At 34.4% G+C, this 21,293-nt stretch overlaps 1 protein-coding gene across 4 annotated transcripts in view; it reads left to right on the top strand.

Annotated features, from left to right (window-relative positions):
* LOC150095396 (ubiquitin-protein ligase E3C) overlaps positions 1–21,293 on the top strand; it is a 662,747-nt gene that overhangs the window by 92,020 nt on the left and 549,434 nt on the right. For all 4 annotated transcript variants that reach the window (XM_090409807.1, XM_090409808.1, XM_090409810.1 and 1 more), the window contains exons 4-6: positions 2,070–2,144; positions 15,586–15,726; positions 15,908–16,020. In XM_090409807.1, the coding sequence (XP_090265933.1) occupies positions 2,070–2,144; positions 15,586–15,726; positions 15,908–16,020 (329 nt within the window). The remainder of the gene's footprint in view (positions 1–2,069; positions 2,145–15,585; positions 15,727–15,907; positions 16,021–21,293) is intronic.

Raw genomic sequence — 21,293 nt, forward strand, 5'->3', positions numbered from 1 at the left:
TTAAGAAGGGGGTACGTGGATATCTGAAGTTTGAGAAACACTGGTCTACAGTGTCTTTGGCTCTTGCTTTGGACAGAAGCAAGGGATGTATTTTGGACAAACAGGAAGAACTGCCAGTATATCTCTGGAGGAACATAGAAACATTGTCAAAAAAACATTCGACAAAAATGGTAATTTTTGTCGAAATTACCATGACAAAAATGATAATTTTTGTTTGAAATAATGGGAAAGAAGATGAAGCTATTTGGGTAGATGACTTTGACGATGCACACAAGGAAACTGTTCTCGAAGCCTAAAGTAGCGATAGTGAATAGGAATGTCTTGGTAAGTAAGTCTCACCATTTGCAGTTTTTTTTCTGAAAACTTTAGTTTCCGAAAATCCCTGCATATATCTTTCACCACGATCTTTAACTTTAATTTTGGGGAAAAAAGTGCGAGTTATATTCGAGTAAATAAGGTAATTTTTTTAGCTTTCAAATTCTTAAGTATGGGTCATTGGTTAAAGATTGGATTTATAAAACCACAAAAGAGAGTAATATAGCAAATACAAGTAGCTGTGAGCAACAAGAAAACTTTGATATTGCATCTGGATCAAATGAAATTGATAAGGGTGTGTCGTCTGACATCTCTAGAGAACCAACTATGATATGAATTACTTGAAATGTGGATTTTCATGGATGAAAAATGAAGAGGAACCTATTCCAAATTTTGTTCTATTAAAAATAAATCATATTTTTGTTTGCATGAACATATAAATTCAAATAAAATAGACATTTACAATGAAATATACTTTATTTATTTATTATTTGATAAGGAATAATGAAAATTTAAGAAGGGGTACGCAGATATCTGAAGTTTGAGAAACACTGGTCTACAGTGTCCTTGGCTCTTGCTTTGGACAGGAGCAAGGGATGTATTTTAGACAAATAGGAAAAACTGCCATTATCTCTCTGGAGGAACATAGAAACATTGTCCATTACCTGCACTACACCTGTTGTGAAATAGCAAACCATGACACGGATACAAATCATCAGATCCAATGGAAGAAATCCTCTCATTTATATAGAGACAAATACAAATTTGAGAGATTATTTTAGAATCTACCACAACATTATAGCATTCACGAAATCTGAACAAATTCTGCTACATCATGTTACTTAAAATATGGGAGACTGGTATTTTGAGATAGTATGAATTTTCCAACTGTATCTATAGATACGGTTCCTGTAGTGTGCTTTTGTGCACGTACTTAGTTGCATTTCTTTTTGCCTGGGAAGATGCCTTGGTGACAAAGACTAAATACTGGTATAGTAATTTTTATAAGCCATATAAATTTTGTCAGTAATTATCTCTAGACATGTTTTCTCCATTAAAACTTTAACATGAGTGATAACCAGTCTTATACCAGCGAAAGTCACACCCAAATCTGCAGTCCAAATGTGATTTTACCGTCTTCAGGCCACCATTAATGAAGTTTTGCTTGGGATAATGACAGTCATAATTCTGTTTAGAAGGGCAGTCAAAATTTCCTCCAACTATGATGAATTTCTTTATTTGGCAGCAAATATTTTCTGTTTTCACTAGCACCATTTGTAATGAAATGGCCATATCACAAGAAGATAGGGTTTGTTATTTGGCTGGGAGCAGCTGTGTATTGTGTTTTACCTGTCTATTAGTGGAGCAATATACGATTCTAAGTTCAGGACTTCACATGTACAGAAATTTTATATTTGCTTCATGTTGATTTTTCTATTTGGTTATTACTGCAGAATTCTATGTTAAGCCTATTGATTATTTAATATATTGGAAGAAAGTAAAATGTGACCGTTTTCTTCCTAACATGGATTTTAAGCCAGGTGGCCTGTTCCGGTCTCATGCCATCTCTTTCTTGGTCTACCGATTCTCCTTTTCCCACTTATTTTATATCTGTATATATCTGTATAATATTTTTGGTAGCCTGCTGTCCATTCGATTTAAATGTTCTATCCATTTTTATTTATACTGTCTTATGTAGTAATTAATTGGTTTTATATTCAAATGTGACTGTGATGCTGTTAATTGTATTTCAGGAAAAGAGAAGACAAATCCAAGCAGCAACAAGAATTCAAGCTTTCGTTAAAGGTTGTCTTGTCAGATATCATCAGGTGAGGATATTTTACATGTTCAGTGAAAGTAAACTTTCACAGTAAAAGTTAAATGTGTACATGTAACTGCAGTTTTGCTATTATGATAAAACAAAAAATAATAGAATCATAAAACCGAGGGAAAAATTACCATTTTAAGTAATTGTATGTAACAGAATCTTGTAATAATCTTATTGTCAATTACAGATGCTTACTATAATGAAACTCCAGGAACCAGAAAAATAGTTCATAGCACCAGGTTAGCTATAGTGGATTTAGGGAAGAAAGATTAATTCCACATTCCATTTCTGTTGAAGAAAGAAAATGGAGAGAAATAACAAATGCAACTGATGACAGAAATTGGAATAATTGCTTGGAAAGATTGTTAAATGAGATAAGCAGTTACTGAACAGTGGTAGAAATGTTTTGGAGGCCTACAATCAGGAACACATGTCAGTATGTGGTAGAAAAGCCATTAGAAACCTGAAATATGGAAAAATAGCTGGAGTAAATGATATTATTTTTACAAGGGATCCCCAAGGAGTCAGGGACTCACCGAGAGAGGCCACTTACAAAATATAGATTCTTTGTCAACTCATTTCTGTGTGCAATCTCTTACCAACTTTTCCAACATCGTCACCACCACTCCAGAGATACTGATAGGGAGACAATTAAGCCAGCCTTTGCACCACCCTTGAGCAATGGGATTATTGTACATTCTTTTTGCTCTTGTGGAATCTTCCCTGTGTTGAAACTCAAATTATACAGCCAGTTCAGCTGAACACTTTTAGCATTCATGCTGATATCCCACCAGTCCCTTTTGCATAAATTCATATTCAGTTTATGAAACAACTCTATTATCTCCTCATACACCTGAGTCCTGCACTGTAGAGGTAACTTTGAGATCAGTGTTGCATACACCAAATTGATAGCTTTTAACAAATTGGGCATATATATCTGCTAAAGACCTTTTGCATACCTCTGGGGATGTACCATACTTTGGGAAACACTGAGCTAGGGCCTAATATCATTCTAGAATGATTTTTATCTTGGAAAGGAAATCTGAAGATGCATTATCCTTACTTGATGTTCATATCCAGTGTGAAAGCAATGGCTTAATTTTTTTACCTTTTTTTTTACTTTAAAATTAGACAACATTATATTCACAAGTTATGTTCATCACTTTTCTACACACACACTATCCTTCTTGCAATTACAGTGTCATCACTACATTACTTTTTATTAAGAGTCCATAATATCTGTAATTCAAGGATTTACATCAGACTAGAAATTAAATCTCAAAAAATATGTGTGAATAACTGTCTTACATATACTGCCATTTAGTGTTTTGGCTAATTTCTTTCTCATTCTATATAAGCTTATTCTGGCTCTTCACCATATCAGCTTTGTTTATTATGTTATTTCTTTCCATTAAAAAGTGTACATAAGTAACCATTTACTTCTATAGATTGTCCATTAAAATGCAGTTGATGATTTCCAGATTCCTGTCCTATTTTTGTAGTGTTCTTTTTATTGCTGGTTTTCATACCAAACTTGATACAGTAATTAATCAGTTTAGTTACAAAGAATCCTGAAGTTGATCTGGATTTGTTTAGGAGTATGTCATCTGCATAAAGTAAGGAATTGACTTGGGAATAATTCCAATTCTGATATTAGGTTTAATGCCACTTTCTTTCATAATGTGCAAACAAACAAGCAGAAGGGATTAGACTGAAAGTTCAGAGAGAGGCACTCTTTGTTGACGCTTGTAGAAAGCAGTGACTGTTGGCCAGGAGGTTAAGAATTATAGTTACCCATATCTTGGGAAGTTTTACATCACCACAATTTCATGTTTGTATTTATTGTAGCAAAACATAGTAGTTTTTATTTGTTTTATTCAGTTCAGATCATGGTCTGCTAGATCTGTTTGGCCATAATTGTGGTAACAGATGAATTTCTTGTTCTTCCAGAATAACATTGTCAGAGTTCCTTTCATCATAATAAGTCATCATAACCTTGTTTATGCTAGAAAATGAGAAGAAAGATGGGCATTAGCAAATTGGATAAGAGGAGCTAACTTGATATGGCAATTCTCATAATCTCTGAAGATGTCTCAGTGACTAAAATGAAATATTGGAGTCATTAAACTTTATTTAATTCCATTAATTGTCTTCCATTAAACCTTGATCTCTTCCATATGAGTTAATTTTCCTAAAATTAAAACCGATATTAATTCAGGATAGAGAGATCATTCCTTTGCAAATCTTAAAATTTTCATAACAATTACTTCCCTCTAGACCATGGGTGTCCAACCAGGCTTGCCTGGGCCACATTGAGTAAAGAGGAATTGTCTTGGGTCGCACATAAAATGTATAATATAGTTAATGTATATAAATAACAAAACTTCCTTTATTTCTTTAAATTTTTTATTATAACATTAAAATAAAAGAGGGCAGTACATAAACACAAAACTAGTGAGATATTTAGCCCTGTTTATGTGAAACCAATATATCGATGTCTGGTTCGTTGGAAGTGGTTGCAATTTGTAGTGAGTTCTCATCAGAAATTTTTGATTTAACTTTACTCTTCATATGTTTCATTCTTGAAAATAGTTGTTCACAAATGCATGTACTACCAAAAAGCGATGATATGAATAAAGTGTGATTGTGAAGTGAGGGATATTTTTCTCTGGGAAGGTAAGTCTTATAAAAATCTAGCAAAGAGACATGATCCAATTTTTCTGAGTTGAATATCTGATTGTAACTCTGTACATCCCATTTGAAAATTAGAAGGGAATGTATTTATGTCGACTGAAAATGGAATCCCAAATATACAAAAAAAAAATAATAAATAAATAAATTAATAATTTTTTCTGAAATCTTCAAACCTATTCTCAAATTCCCATATCAAAATGGAAAGGAAGCCAGCATATTTTTCGCTGTTCACAGAATTGAGTTTAGCCAACGTATTGAAATGTATAAAATTATTTGCTGTAACTTGAGCTTGCCATAATTTAAGTTTATTTCGAACACTGTTATGGTTTGAAGCATAGCATAGATAAGTTGATTTTCACCTTGAAGATGCATGTTTAACTCATTTAAATGAGTTGTTAAATCCACCAAAAATGCTAAATCCACGAGCCATTCTTTATCTTCAAGTTCTGGTACAAATTTTTCTTTGATTCCATAAATGATTTGATTACTGGGTTTTTTTTCACTGATTACTGGGTTTCTACTGAACAGCAGCGGCACACAAGCCAAACATCACAACAATGAACAAGGTGGCTCATCTAGCCTGGTGCAAAGAGTGTGTGAACTGGACAATTGGCCAGTGGAAAACAGTACTCTGGAGTGACGAATCAAGGTTCACCTGTTTCCAGTCTGATGGCAGGCTGTGGGTGTGCAGGCAGCCTGGTGAATGCTTGTTACCACAGTGTGTTGTACCCACAGTAAAGTTTGGTGGTGGAGGAGGAGGAGTAATGATGTGGGGTGCATTCAGCTGGTTTGGAGTGGAACCACTGGTCATTTTCTGTGGTTCCATGAAGGCAGCTCAGTACCTTGATATTCTGGATAATCAGGTGCTGCCTACACTGTGGAGTTTTTATGGAATGGAACCATGTTACTATCAAGATGATCCCATGTCACAAAGCTGCAGCTGTTATGGAATGGTATGAAGAGATGGATGTTAAACAACTGCCCTGGCTTGTGCAGAGTCCTGACCTCAATCCCATTGAACACCTGTGGGACAAATTGGAGCAGTGATTGATGTCCAGAGCAGCATGTCCTTGATCTGTCGCTGAGCTCAGTGCTACTTTGATGGAGGAATGGAGGCATTCCATCTGATTTCTGTCAGCCTCCTGCAAAGGGGCAGGAGGTGATCAAAGCCAAAGTCGACATACCTGATATGGTGTAGTTTGTTTGCTGATAACTTCATGAAAAATGTGATGATTCAGTTAGTTATGCGTGCGTGTGCGTGCGCGCGTGTGTGTGTGTGTGTGTGTGTGTGTGTGTGTGTGTGTGTGTGTGTGTGTGTGTGTGTGTGTTATAAGAGGATTAGATAAGCATTTAGGGGAAAATACAACTAGAAAGCATGCAAAATTAGTAATAAAAAATGCAGTAAGAAAGGGCATAACGAATATTGAATATGGATAGGCATTTAAGAAAAAAACAAACTAGAAAGTATATGGAAAGTAACTTCATTCTTTCTTTAAATGAAAATTTGAATTTAGAAAAATGTTCATTTCCCCTTGTAAATAGTATAGAAATGAATCAAACCTAGAATCATATAGTAATTCTGCATGCTAGTTTTCTCTAAATGCCCATCCCTATTGTAAAAAAATATTGCATGTTTCACATCTTACTTAAAGCCAAAAAGCAAACTTGGACTTCTGCACTGCATGTTGCCACCACCACCATCCATAGGATTCCATGGCTGATGAACATCTAAAAATTATAGAATGCTAAATATAATCGAAATAATGCATAATTTTTTTTTTTTTTTTTCATATATGGGAATGACATGACCATAGGATTTCTTGTGAAGAATTTTCCTGCAATATATTTTCTTGTGAAGAATTTTCTGCAATGTATTTTCTCTTGATGACTTTTCCTGTGATTAATTTTCTCAGCAGTGAATTGTCTGCGATGAATTATGCATACACGCTCTAGCAAGCATTTTGGTATATTTTCCTTTTAAAATAATAAAATTAACCATGGTGATTTTAACATTGGCATCGTCACTGAGAATATGAAGGCCTTCTATGATTTCAGCATTGGAGTTATTATCTGGAAAGGATTAACAAATTTCCAAATGTCTTAAAGTAAAGATGTGATTCTGACAATCTCTGTTTATTGTGAATATTGTTCCCTAAGTTTCTCTTCCACAGTTTTTCTTAATATCTTCAAGTATGCCTGCATAAATCTTATGTGGACCACTCAGAGAAATTTCTCTGTAATTCTCACATTAATTTATTTTCCTTTTTATATATGAGAACTCTATTACAATTACCCCAACTTTGAATGGCTGATGAAGACTTCTGAATTAATGATGTGTAGCCACTATAAAACTTTCATATCTTTATGAAAGTTTTATAGTGGCTACACAAAAACCAGAAAAATTTGTCTAAACTTTTCTGGTTGAGTGTTATTTACTCAACCAGATGCCTTTCACATTTCAGGTTTCCCAATAACTTTATACCTCAAGTATTAATATTAACTCCTGCTTGCATTGCCTTGTATATTTTGTACCACTGTTCCTCCACTCTCTTTTAATTGGGTTTCTTGGGTGTTTAATATAAGATAGATATTCAGAATATCTAATATATAAGTAATTACTCCCAGCCCAGTTTGTTCACTTTATCTTCAGATTCCTTTTAGTACACTTTTTCTCAATTTATAAGGTTTTTCATTCTCCAGAACATTTTGTTACCTTCGTGATATCATTTACCTTCTATATTCTTGTGATCCATAATATTTATATTCTTATCAGTTTTTCCCATGTCTTTTGTTCAGCTACTTTTACATAGCTCTTTTTTTTTTACTTCATTCTCTGTATTCTCTTAGGCCATTGCTGAATTGCTGCTAGAACTTCTGATTTTCCCTTTGCAAAAAGTCAATTTTCAATTTGCAAATCAGTCAATTTTCTACAGGTTTTGCCACTGAGTTTTAAAGGTTTGATTGTTGTCTTTCAAACTGATTTTTTTTTCTCTGATAATACTTGTATACTTAAATCTATGGTTCACCTCTGAAAGCTGCTCAATTCTGCATTTTTCTTTTCAGTATGCTGTTCATTTTTATCCTGCTTAAAACTTAATGGTGATCACTTCCTCCTTCAAGTCTCCAGTATACTCTTGTATTCTGAATAAATTTGCACATAGATATCACTATCAGTAGTAATAGTGAAAATGAGACTTATTTTCTTATGTCTTCTCTCCATGCAAATTTTTGCTTATCTATTTATTGGAACATGGTGTAGTGTTTGTAATGACAAGTCTGTGTCGTGAAAAGAAATCCAGCAGGTATTTATCATTACTATTATCTTTGCTCTTTTCTCTAGATTTCCCTAAACATTTCTCTATATCAGATATTTATTTCTCTAATCTTGTTTAGATCTACAACAAGAAGCAGTGGAACAGGGAGTGGGAAACATGTAGAATTTGATAAATGAGATGTCAGGACTGTTGAATATTTTAATGTCAGTCTCGCATGGGAGTATTTATTAAACTTATAGCTCCTTATAATTGTGGAAAAGAGGTAAAAGCGAAGGAACATACTGTTATTTGAAGTTGTATTCCTTAGTGAGAGAAGGTTCTCCCAGAGAATAGAAGCAGATAAAATGCAAGAAGAGGAGGACAAGAAGAAGCAGGTTAGTGGATTTGTAATTGGTGTGTGAATAGTTATGAGAATCTACTGCTCATGTCTATTATAGACTTCTTAGAAAGGGAAGCAACCTAGGACCAGTCCAGTGGATAGTTCCTTTGCAAATAAATATAGAAAAGACCAGGCAAAAATGGCAACTTATCAGTCTACTCCAACTGTGATATACCAGCTAGGGCAAATCTTAGAGAAGAGTGATCGTCTATTGATCAGCATGAATAGAGGTATATCTTGTGGGAAAGAAGAGAGAATTGTATTTTGTAGAACCTAGCTACCCTTAAAGGTAGCTAAATTGTCTTTGTCCATTTAAAAATGTCATGGAGATCAGTGTTTAGCAAAATGGTTCTTGCTAAGTTTTTGCTGTATTAATTCATAGCATAACACAAGAACAAAATAAATGCATTTAATTATGCTATAAATATTTTGCTAAAGTTCAAATCAGTATCCTCATCAAATTCCTGATATACAGGGTGTTCGGGATAAATTTGACATATTTATAATTAATTATATTTTTCCGTAAGTTACATGTATTAACACACACTTCTCTTCATTTAAAAGTTTGGACCCTTCTTCATTCATATACAAGATGTCAGAAAGGATGGATAGCTGGAACCCACCTGAATCATGGAAGAGAATAACTTGTATCATGATGATTCGTGCCCGCCATCAAAATAAGGATATTACGACTGCTGCCCAATGCTCCCTGAATACAGTAAAAACAATCAGGCATGAACTAGAGACTTGCAATGGTGACTACGAGGATGTAGCAATAAGAAAGATCCCTAGCAGACGATCTGATTGCGTTCGTACAGCAGAATTCCTCGCAAATCTGCAGGAACAGGTGTTGAAGAACCCTGGCATTGGAATTCGGGCTTTGTTCGTGGAGTTGCTAACTGTAGTCAAGCCCTGGATAACAAGGGTAGCCAATGGTAGGCCGTATGTATGGCAGCAGGATTCGGCCCCTTGCCACACCTCTGGGAAAAGTCAAAAATGGTTGTCTGAAAATTTCTACGACTTCACCAGTCCAAATGTTTGGCCTCCAAACTCCCCAGACCTTAACCCCATGGATTATTTTGTATGGGGCGCAGTTGAAAAAGACACCAATCGCACTTCCAGTAATACAAAAGCCCAGTTAATGGATAAAATTAAAACAGTTTTTGCGGCCCTTCCCAGGGAGACTGTAGCATCAGCTTGTTCGAGGTTCCGAAGCAGAATTGAAGCTGTGATCGATGCTAATGGTGGTTATTTTGAGTAAATCTTGTTGATAGTATTGTAATTAACTCTGCCTGTAATGTTTTTTTGTCAATTCATTAAATTTAATAGATACAAAGAAGATTTTCTTTTTCCTTACGAAACTGTCAAATTTATCCCGAACACCCTGTATATCCTCAAGGGATGTACAACATACTATGATGAAACTATATCATTAAATGTGTATTATTACTGCTTTCTCTTTTGCAGTTTTCTTTTCAAGTGACCTGTTATTTGTCAATTTGCTTGTATTATCGCATCTTACATTCTGGTCTTGTAAGGCACAACTAAACATCAGTCCACGTAGATCTTGGTAGTCCTCCGAATGTTTTACTTATCTTAGCTTCACATGCCTATTTTGCTATCCTTCCTTCTTCCATTCTGTTGATCATACTACCGTACATTAGTTCTGCTTACACATTCCTGAATGGTAAAAATATTAATTATTTTCAATATTTTCATTTAATATTAATCTGTTTGATGCCATCTGTTCACATTCTAATTTTCTTCATAATCTTTATATTTGTAATCTGTAGTCTGATCAGCTATTTTATTTCTAACCCAGTTCTCAGATCATTAAGTTAAATTTGGTTTGAACAGTCTTGGATACTACTAATGTAGTGTTTTGGCTGATTTCTCCGTATAAATTTATTTGGCTGGCTCTCCATCATATTAAACTTTGCATATTCTATTATTTACTTCCAAATTTAATTTTCTGTATTCACTAAAATTGTGCCTAAATAGCTGAAATATTTCCTGGTCTATTGATTCTCCATTGAGAGTAATTATTATCATCATCAGACCTCCATGGAATCAAGTGACTCATTGTGGGAGGTCCCACTATTGTACACCCAGTTTATGATACCAATGCTTAAATATATTAATTGTCTCTTTATTCACAACACTCTCAGGCAATGTATTTCAAACACCCACCATTCTCCATGCAAAAAATCTGCTCCTCACACCTTATACAGCTTCCATGAATGACCTCTTGTTTTCTCTTTGTTCTTCCCCATTCTATGTAAAACATCATCCAGATTAGTGTGGTAACAACCCCTTAATAACTCAATCATATTCCCCTCCTCCTCTTATACACTTTTCTCTGCAATTTGTTTCCTCAATCTTTCTTCATAACATTCCAGCTTAGTTAATCACCTTAGTTAATCATCTCTGGATCTTTTCCTACATCTCTTCATCCTTTTGAAAACCAGGTGGCCAAATTTGTGCACAGTAGTCCATATGTGGCCTAATCAAAGCCTTATATAGTGATGAGTATTATTATAAAGTAGTAATCATAATCTAAAATTATGAATATTTTTACAAATTGTTTGTTAGTATATCATTAGTTTTGGTTTCATAACACATTATTGTCACTTGCAACGTGCCCATTATTGATGTACTTACCAGAACCTGATAATTATGTTACTTTCAATCCTTGTTATTGTAATTTAAAATGATCTCATGTTGTGTTTTGTAAAGACATTCTCATTTCACTAACAGAGACAACACTTCATCCATTATACCTAACTTTTTGCTTGCCACTTTCGTGGAGTGTGCATGCTCTTTGAGGGGTTTGATGCATGATTGACAACTGACAGAGAGTGTTTGATATCGCAATAACAAGAAAAACAAGAGAGTGCTAATGGAAGTTTAAGAATACAGACTGGAGGAATTTTGTTCCTGTGAAGTTTACTTAGTTTATGTGACAGTCCGAAGAATATTAATAGTAGATTCTGAAAAGGAATAGTAAAACTGTGAGTCTTTGAACTGGAGGAGTTGAGACTGTCAGCAAGTATTTAGTAAATAAAAGAAAATATTGCAGTCGATATTCTAAAGGAATGTTTGAGGAAACGCTGATTGGAAAGTTTCATCTGTCTTAAGGATGCCAGACATATTTGTTATTTCTACTGGAAAATGCCGCAGAATTAGTTCTACTTAGATATGTTGTTTTTGAAGTAGTAGAAGAAACTTTTTTCTCTGGTACAAAAATTAGTAAATTGTGCATCAAATTGAACTGCAAGAGGTAAGATTATTTATACTTCAGTGAGAGGAGGAATAATATTGTATGCTACGTAACAGTGATAAAAAAGGATCCCATGGAAAAGAAGAAGAAAATGTTTATATTTTCAGAAAAAGGCCCTAACAAGAAACTGACTATGAACATTTTTGTTATTGTGAAACAAGGTGTTTAGTTTGATAGATATGATTAAGTATATGTTAAATAATCCAGTAACAGAATGAGTCAGAGAATGGGTGATTTTAATATTTTTAGATAGGAAAATCTCTAAAATGTAGATTTATTTTAAAAGGCCTTGGATCCAATATTTTGTAGTTATGTAATTTTATTTAAAGTGTATATATATTGTTTTAGTTTTATTAAATGTGTAATTTTTTGTTTTTGGTCTTGAGTCAGTGATCTTTTGTTTCTAAAAGAAACAGTTAAAAGTCATTGCATCAATTGGAATTGAACACTTGTGTAATAATAAACACCCAGAGTATAAAATAAATCTTTAATAGAGATAATCTCATAACAAATGGCAATTAATAATCTCTTTACAGTGGAACCATAACATCTTGAGTGCTACACGTCAGTGTCTTCTGCATCATTGCCATAATCCGTTGTCCTGTCTTCACAATTCTAGCAATCTGTCCTCAAAATTTATGTCCTTATCCACAATCACTGCTAGATCCCTCATCTCCACCACTTCTTCCAAGATATTGCCACCAGTTGTATATTCTGCATTCCATCTTCCCTTCCAAAATTTTAAAACTTTACACTTTGCAACATTGAACAAGTACCCCAATTACTTGCCCATTTATCCAGTGCATTCAATTTTCTTGCAAAAGTTACCACATCGATTTCATTTCTGATTCTTCTCCCCAACTTTGCATCATCTACAAACAACTGAATATCACCATTCATACCCCTTCTGATATCAATATCATTAACATACAAGTTGAGCAGCAACATTAAATAGCAATGGACTCAAAACAGGCCCTTGTGGTACACCACTAGTAACGTTCCTCCTCTGGGATATTGCTTCATACACGACTTGCTAATCTCTGGGACTGTTATCTGATACCTATCAGGTAGCAGTCCCTTATCCAGTGTACTACCCAATCCCATGCTTTCCAGTGTAATCATTAGCTTATCATGTAATTAAAATCTAAATATACCACTGTGTATGCAACACCTTTATCCAATGTATTTGTCACCTTGTTATAATAAGCAAGCAGATTACTAAAACACGATCTTCCTTTAGTAAACCTATGCTGAGAGAATACTGCTGTTATCATTCCATTTCTGAATCTTGGTCCTGACTAACTTCTCCAATGCTTTAACCACAACTCCAGACATATCGACTGGTCTATAATTTGAAGCTTTAGTCGCATCACCTCGCTTATGAAGTAGAACAACTTTACCCTCTTTCCACTCCTTTTGAACTTTGCTCAATGCAAGGTTCATGTTAAAATATAAGATATGTCAAAGGTGTTGTTAACTCTGGAACATTCCTTCAAAACGTGGTGATATATTATCAAGCTCTATTGCCTTATTAACCTCAAGTTTACTCAATTCCTCATATACCTCCTCTTTCCCACTATGAATGCCTCCTCCTCCTCTATTCTTCCCACCGTATTCATCTGCCTGATGTTACATTCACAAGAATTGCATACCTTTATGAAATGCTCATTAAATATCTCAACTATATCCTCTGCACTTATCATTCTACCATTTTCACCAACTATTATCATCTTTCCATAATCATTTTTTCTTCTGCTGGCTAATTATTGAAAAAATTCCTTGGGATTCTTTTTAGCCTTGTTAGCTAAATGTCACCCATACTGCCCTTTTGCCACAAGCAGTCACCTCTTTCACCTGCTCTTTATATACTTCACATAACTGGTTATTACTACTCATCTTATAGTAATAAGATGAGTAGTAATAATGCATTCTTCTGGATTGCATGTCTTATCTCTTCATTCATCTACCCACTTCACACCTGCTTTATTTAGCCTTTTAACCTTCAATATACATTCTGATATTGCCTCCACTAATTAGTTCTTGAGTAAGGTCCAAGCAATATCCTTTTCATCATTTCCTCATTCCATATTATTGCTGCAAGCTGTCTCCTAAGCTTCTCATAATCATTGCCATATAGTTCCACACATATCCCTTTCTAATAGAAGTCTTCATATGGTTAACCACCTCCAAATCATTGCGTTTTCATACTACCAATTTTTGATAGCAGTTACAATGAATAGCAGTGAAGATAACACACACACCCATACCTTACATGTGATTATGTATCAAACTCTCCTGTACCTTCTTTATTTCAAACTGCTGACTTAAACCATAAGCATAGGGTTGTATAATTAAGAAAAAAGCTGTCGAACTGTTGGCCTGTGTATTTTAATGTTTTCAGGATACTGTATTGTAGAGCTGTTTGATGATGTATTTTCTGTTATTGTTTTGATACATGTTGTGTTATTGAAGTATTACTTCTCCAATCTTACATAGTTATTTCCAGTGTTCAAACCAGTTTTAACTTATGGATCTGAGAGCTGGGTCAGAAGTAAACACTTGACCAAAGACCAGAGACATGAGAGTCCTGAGAAAGATTATAGGCATGAACAGATGGCATCAATGGCAATATCATATTAAAAACGAGGATATTAGGAAAGAACTTGACATTGTCAGCATCCAGGAATGAATTAGCAGAGCTAATCTCAGGTGGTATGGTTACTTAAACAGAATGGGCGAGGAAAGATTAGCAAAACAAGTTTTCTCTGCCAGGTTGGCAGGAAAATGACCCAGAGGAAGACCAGGATATAGGTGGATTGATACGGTACAAAGTGCCTTAGATGATAGAAATATAAGATCTGATAATGTTGGAGTCTTGACAAGTAGCAGACTGATTTGGAGGAAAATTATAGATAGGAAGTTAGTAATGATGTAATTTTTTTCATGTAGTACTATCATATCATGTACACCCCTTGAGGGTACATGGCAGGAATTTGATGATGATGGAAAGACTTGGGTTTGAATCACATATACGATGTAAAGAACTGTTATTGGGACATTTCAACTGAAGGTGAATTAGCCAGTCTCATATTGTGGCAGGCTTTTTCATTTTGCAAAACAGGCGAACTGACCCAGAAGGACACACACAAAATTGATAGTCATAATACGCTATGCAGATAGGATTAATTGTCTGATCAGAGCATTAATTAGGCTTCAAAATTGCCAAGTTAGTTGGCCATCACAGGCCATCGATCGTTAACTTGTAAAGAAAAATGGGAACTAATTTAGCATTAAGATAGAGAAATGCTCTTTCAAATATTTTTATCCTTTAATTTTACATCCAAAAGCTTTATAATTGAAGGCAAATTATAATTTTTATGGAAAACTGTTCAGATTAATTTAATATATAGGATGATTATAATTAAAGTTCACATTTCAAAAGGCTGTAACTGGGTAACTAGCCACACAAATGTGTATAAATTCATGTGAAGAAAAACGCACAAAAAGTATTGTTAATTGCATTTTTACGATGGGAGAGATCTTCAGCATGATTCATAACTTGTAAAGACAGATTTGTCATAATGTCTGTTACGTTACAAAAAGTGATGACAATGATATGTTTAAATTTGTTTCAATTAAATTTTCATTTATTTTATACACATGTCTAGTATAATTCATAGATTGTTTTTCGTTCTGTTAGTTTCATTTTGGTTTTGTATATAGATTCAGAAAATGGAAGAGACAGTTTTTGTTAATATATATCATTGGGGTATCTTTAAGAAACTTTAGTTAATTTTTTTTTTTTTTTTTTCAGAAAAATGTGCAGCGGCAGTCCTTTGAAAAAATGCGCCAGACTTGTGGCCATGCCTTGATTTGTGAAAATCCAGCTGTTCTTGGATCTTTGCTACAAAAATTAGTTTTCTTCTATTGTGAACAAAGAGATGCTCATCATTTAGTAAGTTCAGATTAAATGTTTTTTTTTTTTCTTATAAATTATAATATTTATTCTTTATTTCGTAGCATTATTAATGATTATTACAGGAAAAAATATCACTCAAAATGATATGATTCCCATTTTTACCAAAGAAGTTGGGATATAAAATGACTATTCTCTGAGGATTCTTGCAATTTTATAGGTATGGCTGAGTCAGACTTTCATCAAGCAAAGTTTAACCATTGCCAAATTGATAGTATCTTATACAGATCACTGGCTTTGCAGAATACAACAGTTACTTCATCTGAACTTGAGGTAAAATTATTAGCAATATAGATTATTAATATAATTATTATTAATTTCCCTATGAGTGTATTCCTGGTAAGATTTATGAAAGTATACTTGAGAAATGGCTAAGAAAAATTGTGGAAGGAAAGCTTGGTGAAGAACAAGCTGGATTCAGGCCAAATAGAGGTTTTCAGATCAGATTTTTAATTTAAGCAGATAGTTGAGAAATATAATAAGGAATTGTATTTAAGTTTTGCAGATCTGGAAAAGTCATTTGACATGATATTAACTGGGATATATATGGAGTACAAAGATTTATTATGAAAAATTAACAAACCACTCATTACTTCTGACAATCCATTCCCTCACTGAGCAATTTCCATACAAAAAATTAGCCTTTACACCCTTGCTGATGACATGCTTGCGCAACGTCTGCAGATGACCCTAGTTCTCTTCTGCCCAGTCTTGTGATGAAAAATTTCTTTAGCATCTTCTATAAAATTCCTTCAGTAACTTATACAGTCTTATACAGTCAGTCCTTGACTGACTGTATAAGTTACTGAAGGAATTTTTCTTCTATTTAAGAAATTAATGTAGTTTTCTATTTAAGAAATTAACAGGGATATATATATGGAGCAAATACCTTTTCCAGAACTGCAAAACTTTAATACAATTCCGTATTATATTTCTCAACTATCTGCTTAAAGTAAAAATCTGATTCTGAAAACCTCTATTTGGCCTGAATCCAACTTACCACCAATTGTACTTATGATGGCTGTCCTATTAGCACGTTCACTGAATAACACCTCATTCCCTCAACCCATGGACAGTATTGTAAACGTTGTGTGTGTGTGGGGGGGGGGGAATAATTTTCTTATTATATTTTAATTTATCCCCTTTAATCTCGGTATTCTTATCCTTGTATACCGTTATCTTTCTTTACTTTAGTATTTCTGCGCCTTCTATAATGTTAGTCTGCAGTTGGCTGCGCCTTTGTAATATTGTTCTATTCTTTCCTATATATATTACTTTATGCTATATCTCCATTTCAACTAACTGCCTTCTGCACTTCCCTACTTATTCAAGGAATAAGTAGGGAAGTGCAGAAGGTGTGTTCCACCGGCATTTGTTTCCTAGCAACAAGATGTGGTAAGTACGTCCAGTAGTTTTCCCTTAAACTCAAACTACCTTCGTTCAATTAATACTTTACAGTCGTGGTCCAATAATTATCTCCTGGTTTCCTGTGAATAGGCGCTAATTTATTTTGGAATAGTGTATCGAAAGATTAAAGTTCAGGCGACACTCTATTGACAATTGAAAAACACATTAACAACAAAACAATTTATACTATAACTCTGTTAAAGATAGATACTCTGTTTAACTCTAAAAAAAAAAAAAAAAAAAAAAAAAAAAAAAACAATCAAGTTAAGTTACCTTATCATTTCAAGATTACCATGACACATAAATACTTAATCTCTTCCTATACTAAATTAATATTCTAGCAACTGTACTGCTATCAAATTGTTAACCTTCAACTATTACATCTGGATTATCATGACACATAAATATTCATTCCTTTCCAATACTAAGTTAGTATCCTAGGCAATTTTACTACTAACAAACTGTTACTCTACTTATTTCACACATGATCTTCTATTACTTATCAACCATTAAGATTCATTCATTAATTTCTGCCCAAATTCAGCACTTTAAACTTAACACATTCATTGCCAAGTTGAAAATTGGAATTTCGTGTGGGGGCCAATTTTTTTTACTTGATAGCGACGTCCACGCGATAACGCGTGATCGGCCGCTTGGTTGAGAACTCGCATCACGTGTCATCGCGTGATTGGCAATGAATGTGTTAACAGTCCACTAATAAAGTTCTTCTATATTTCCCAAAATTTAAATAAATTGATCGAATAAAATTAGAGCTGCTACCCACTGTGCGAATTTCATTCCTTGGCTTCGGGTTGTGATCCTGATCTTTCCTTCTGTATCAGATTTTATTCTCCCTTATACACTGCCGTTGGATTTTATCATCACTGATGGCTACTATCCTTCTGGTACTTTGGTGAAGACTTTCGGCATGTGGAGTACTTTGCGTGCGCGTTAACGTAATGGAGCAGTTCCTTCCAGCTCTAAAATTCCTCTCTTCGGAAATTAGCTTCCGGCAAAGATTGTCATCAGATCTAGTCCTTGCCTGGCGGATCGGCTTCTGTCATCATACCTACAGACTCCTGGCATGACTTCTCCAGAAAGTCTCTTCCTCGATGATGGGCAACCTATAGACAACCGATGGAAGACCGATACTCAACCTTCTGGCCAACGCCTTTTATTCATCCTCTTTCGGATCCCTGCATGAAGATGTGGGATCCCAAATATTTTGGTGTGATCTCTTGTTCTTTCTCTAATGCTGACCCTTTCTTTGTTTTTCTACTGCACTCTTTTAATCCTATTTGTTTGGGCAGCAGCAGCTCGTCTGAAGTTTGTCGGTCTGTTTGACACTGACCTCGAATGTGTTTATAAGTGGAATTCACAAACAACTTGCATATATCCTTATAAGGAGCTAACATACAAAGTTTTCTGGTGGCAAGCTATTGCCTTTGTTTAAAACATTCTAGAAACTTCCTTTTCAGGGCAGTAAGTATAGACAATCCCCATAGGATTATTTACATTAACATTTAGCTTTAACTATATACAGACATACAGGTTATTTTTGTAACAATCTTACAGGACTTGACCTCTGTAAAAATTGATGTAAAGCTTTCTGACATTTCAATCTACATCGAATTTTTACAGTATGTTATTGCTGTCTTCAAGGCATATTATTTAAGAAATTCTTTTGTGCAGGCTGTTGGTTTGCACAGGGTTTGCTCACCCTGCTTCGGGTGAGCAAACCCTCAGATACTTTTAGAAGGAAGATAATATCTTTCGTTATATAAAGAATGTAATGTAGCATGTAGAAAGATGAGGACAGAGTATGAATTGTGTTTGGAAGAATCTGCTGGAAATATAAATTCATGCATTCACAGGATTCAAAGACAAAACCTTACAAGAGACTGGTGATGAGCTAGTGCTGCTAACTGAATAGTTATTTGGTGGTTGAAAATGAGGATGTAGATCATTTGTTGGAAGCTGTGGAAGAAGAGTTCTTAAACAAAAAAGCATAGAGCTGGAAGCACAGAAAATTGCAGAAGAACAAGAAGAGGAAGCTGAATTCCCCAAAAAAGTTCAGAGTGAACTATTCCTCTGTCAATAAGGAAGTTTGGTCATTTGAGGAAATGAATCCCAACATGGAGAAATTTAGCAAAGTAGACAGAATGATGCAAGCTGCAGTTGCGTGCTACAGAGAAATTTATGTAGAACAGAACCTTTGCAGATGAAGCTGGACATAATCTACAATTTTTCAAAGAAGCTCACTCTTACTGTTGCCTCATTTCTGAAGATGAGCCTAGACCTTCCATAAGTTATGCATCTGGTGATACAAATGCTACAAAGCATACTGAACCATTCTCAGTATGCTTTGTGGCATTCCCTGAATTTGATCTTGATTACCTAACATCTTCTAATGAATTATCTAATTAATAAAGCAGCAACTTTTAAGAATTACACTTGAAATGAGTATGTGTTTCCATCTGGTTATGTTATTGGTGAGTCCACAGAAACACTCATGTTTCATTATTTATTACGGACAGTACCTTATAAAGTACTGTCTGTAATTATATATTTTTGTCATATCCCCCTCTTTTGTGTCTATTAGGCCAAACTTTACAAAGTTTGGCTAATAGACAGAAAATTAACACTGTCATCTAAATTATTTTAAATTAAATTGATACTAAATGCATATATGCCCTCAACCATCCAGGAAGTGGAAAATGCAAACTTGAGAAGAAATAGATAAAGTAAAGAAGCTAATTCTACTTACAAATTTACATTACAAAGACTTAAAGGATTTTAAGAAAATTGACTCTGGGCTAAGAAATTTAGATAGCTGTGATCCCAATTTTGAATTGAACTTGAAGATCTTAGTCTGCTAAGAATGGCTTTGATTTTGTTTATGCTGTCATCATACTATACTGCAGTAAAATAGTTCTACCTACTTCCTATAATGAATAAGAAATTAGGATTTATTTATTTCATACAATACTTAATTCTGTTACCACAAATGCCAACATTCATTTAATTCTTCCATTTGTACTGCGTTTTTTTCTTTTTAATTCAGCAGGAGCTCTTGTTTAAGTACAGTAATATAATTTGTCAAATTCTGTTCCTTATGGCAGAAAAGTGCCAAAGAGTAGAATTTAAAGTCTAGCTTACTGTCACAAGACTGTGACACTTTCCTTGCACATTCATTAATACATCTTTGCATACAGCTTTGCATCTCACAAATACAGAAAATACACCAGCAACTGTAAAATCACCAGATTGTAATTTTACAGTTGCTAATGTTACAGAGATGCATATCAACATTGAGGTCGATGAACAGGAGGTGTTCAGCAAATTAAACAATATGAATGTGAACATAGCATTTGGACTGGATGACATATCAGCCCATGGCATTGCCCTTAAGGAAGTTATTCAATCTAAGTCCCAGCTATGGCAGGTGTCCAAGTGAGTGGAAAGAGAGTAAGATAATATCATTGCATAAAGGTGACCCCAAGACAGAGGTCACAAACTATAGACCAGTTAATGTATCAGGAGGAATTGTTAAAGTATTGGAAAAGTTGGTGAAAGGTAAAATACAACAGTAAGTGGTTAAGAATGCGATACTCTATATTGGGCAGCATGTTTTGTAAAGGGTATATCCTGTCTTAGTAACTTATTTGCATTTTATAATAAAGTGACAGCAGAATTGGATAAAGGTCATGGCCACACCATGTGATACTGCTTGACTTTTTCCAAGGCATTTGACAGAATATCACATTGAAAACTGTTACAAAAACTGGAGTATATGGGAATAGATATGAGGTTAGTAGCATGGATAAGGGGTGGCTGATGGACAGACACCAGAGAGTAGTATATAGTGGAGTGGAATCTAGGAAAATGATGGATTAGTTTAGTACCTCAGGGTTTGGTTCTAGTGCCACTACTCTTTAATTTGTATATCAATGACATAAGGTAAGATTTAAGAGGGGATATTCAGTTGTTTGCTGATGATGCAAGACCAATAATTGATAAAGATGCAGTAGATATCCTACAGAATGATTTGAATAAATTGGCATTGTGGGCAAAGGATAACGATTGTCAATTTATTATTGCAAAACTGCATATCATATTGATGGTATTGGATTACAGGA

Source organism: Typopeltis vanoorti, chromosome 20 (assembly GCF_054136105.1).
Source record: "Typopeltis vanoorti isolate ZY-2024b chromosome 20, IOZ_Tvanoo_1.0, whole genome shotgun sequence".
Lineage (NCBI taxonomy): Eukaryota > Metazoa > Arthropoda > Arachnida > Uropygi > Thelyphonidae > Typopeltis > Typopeltis vanoorti.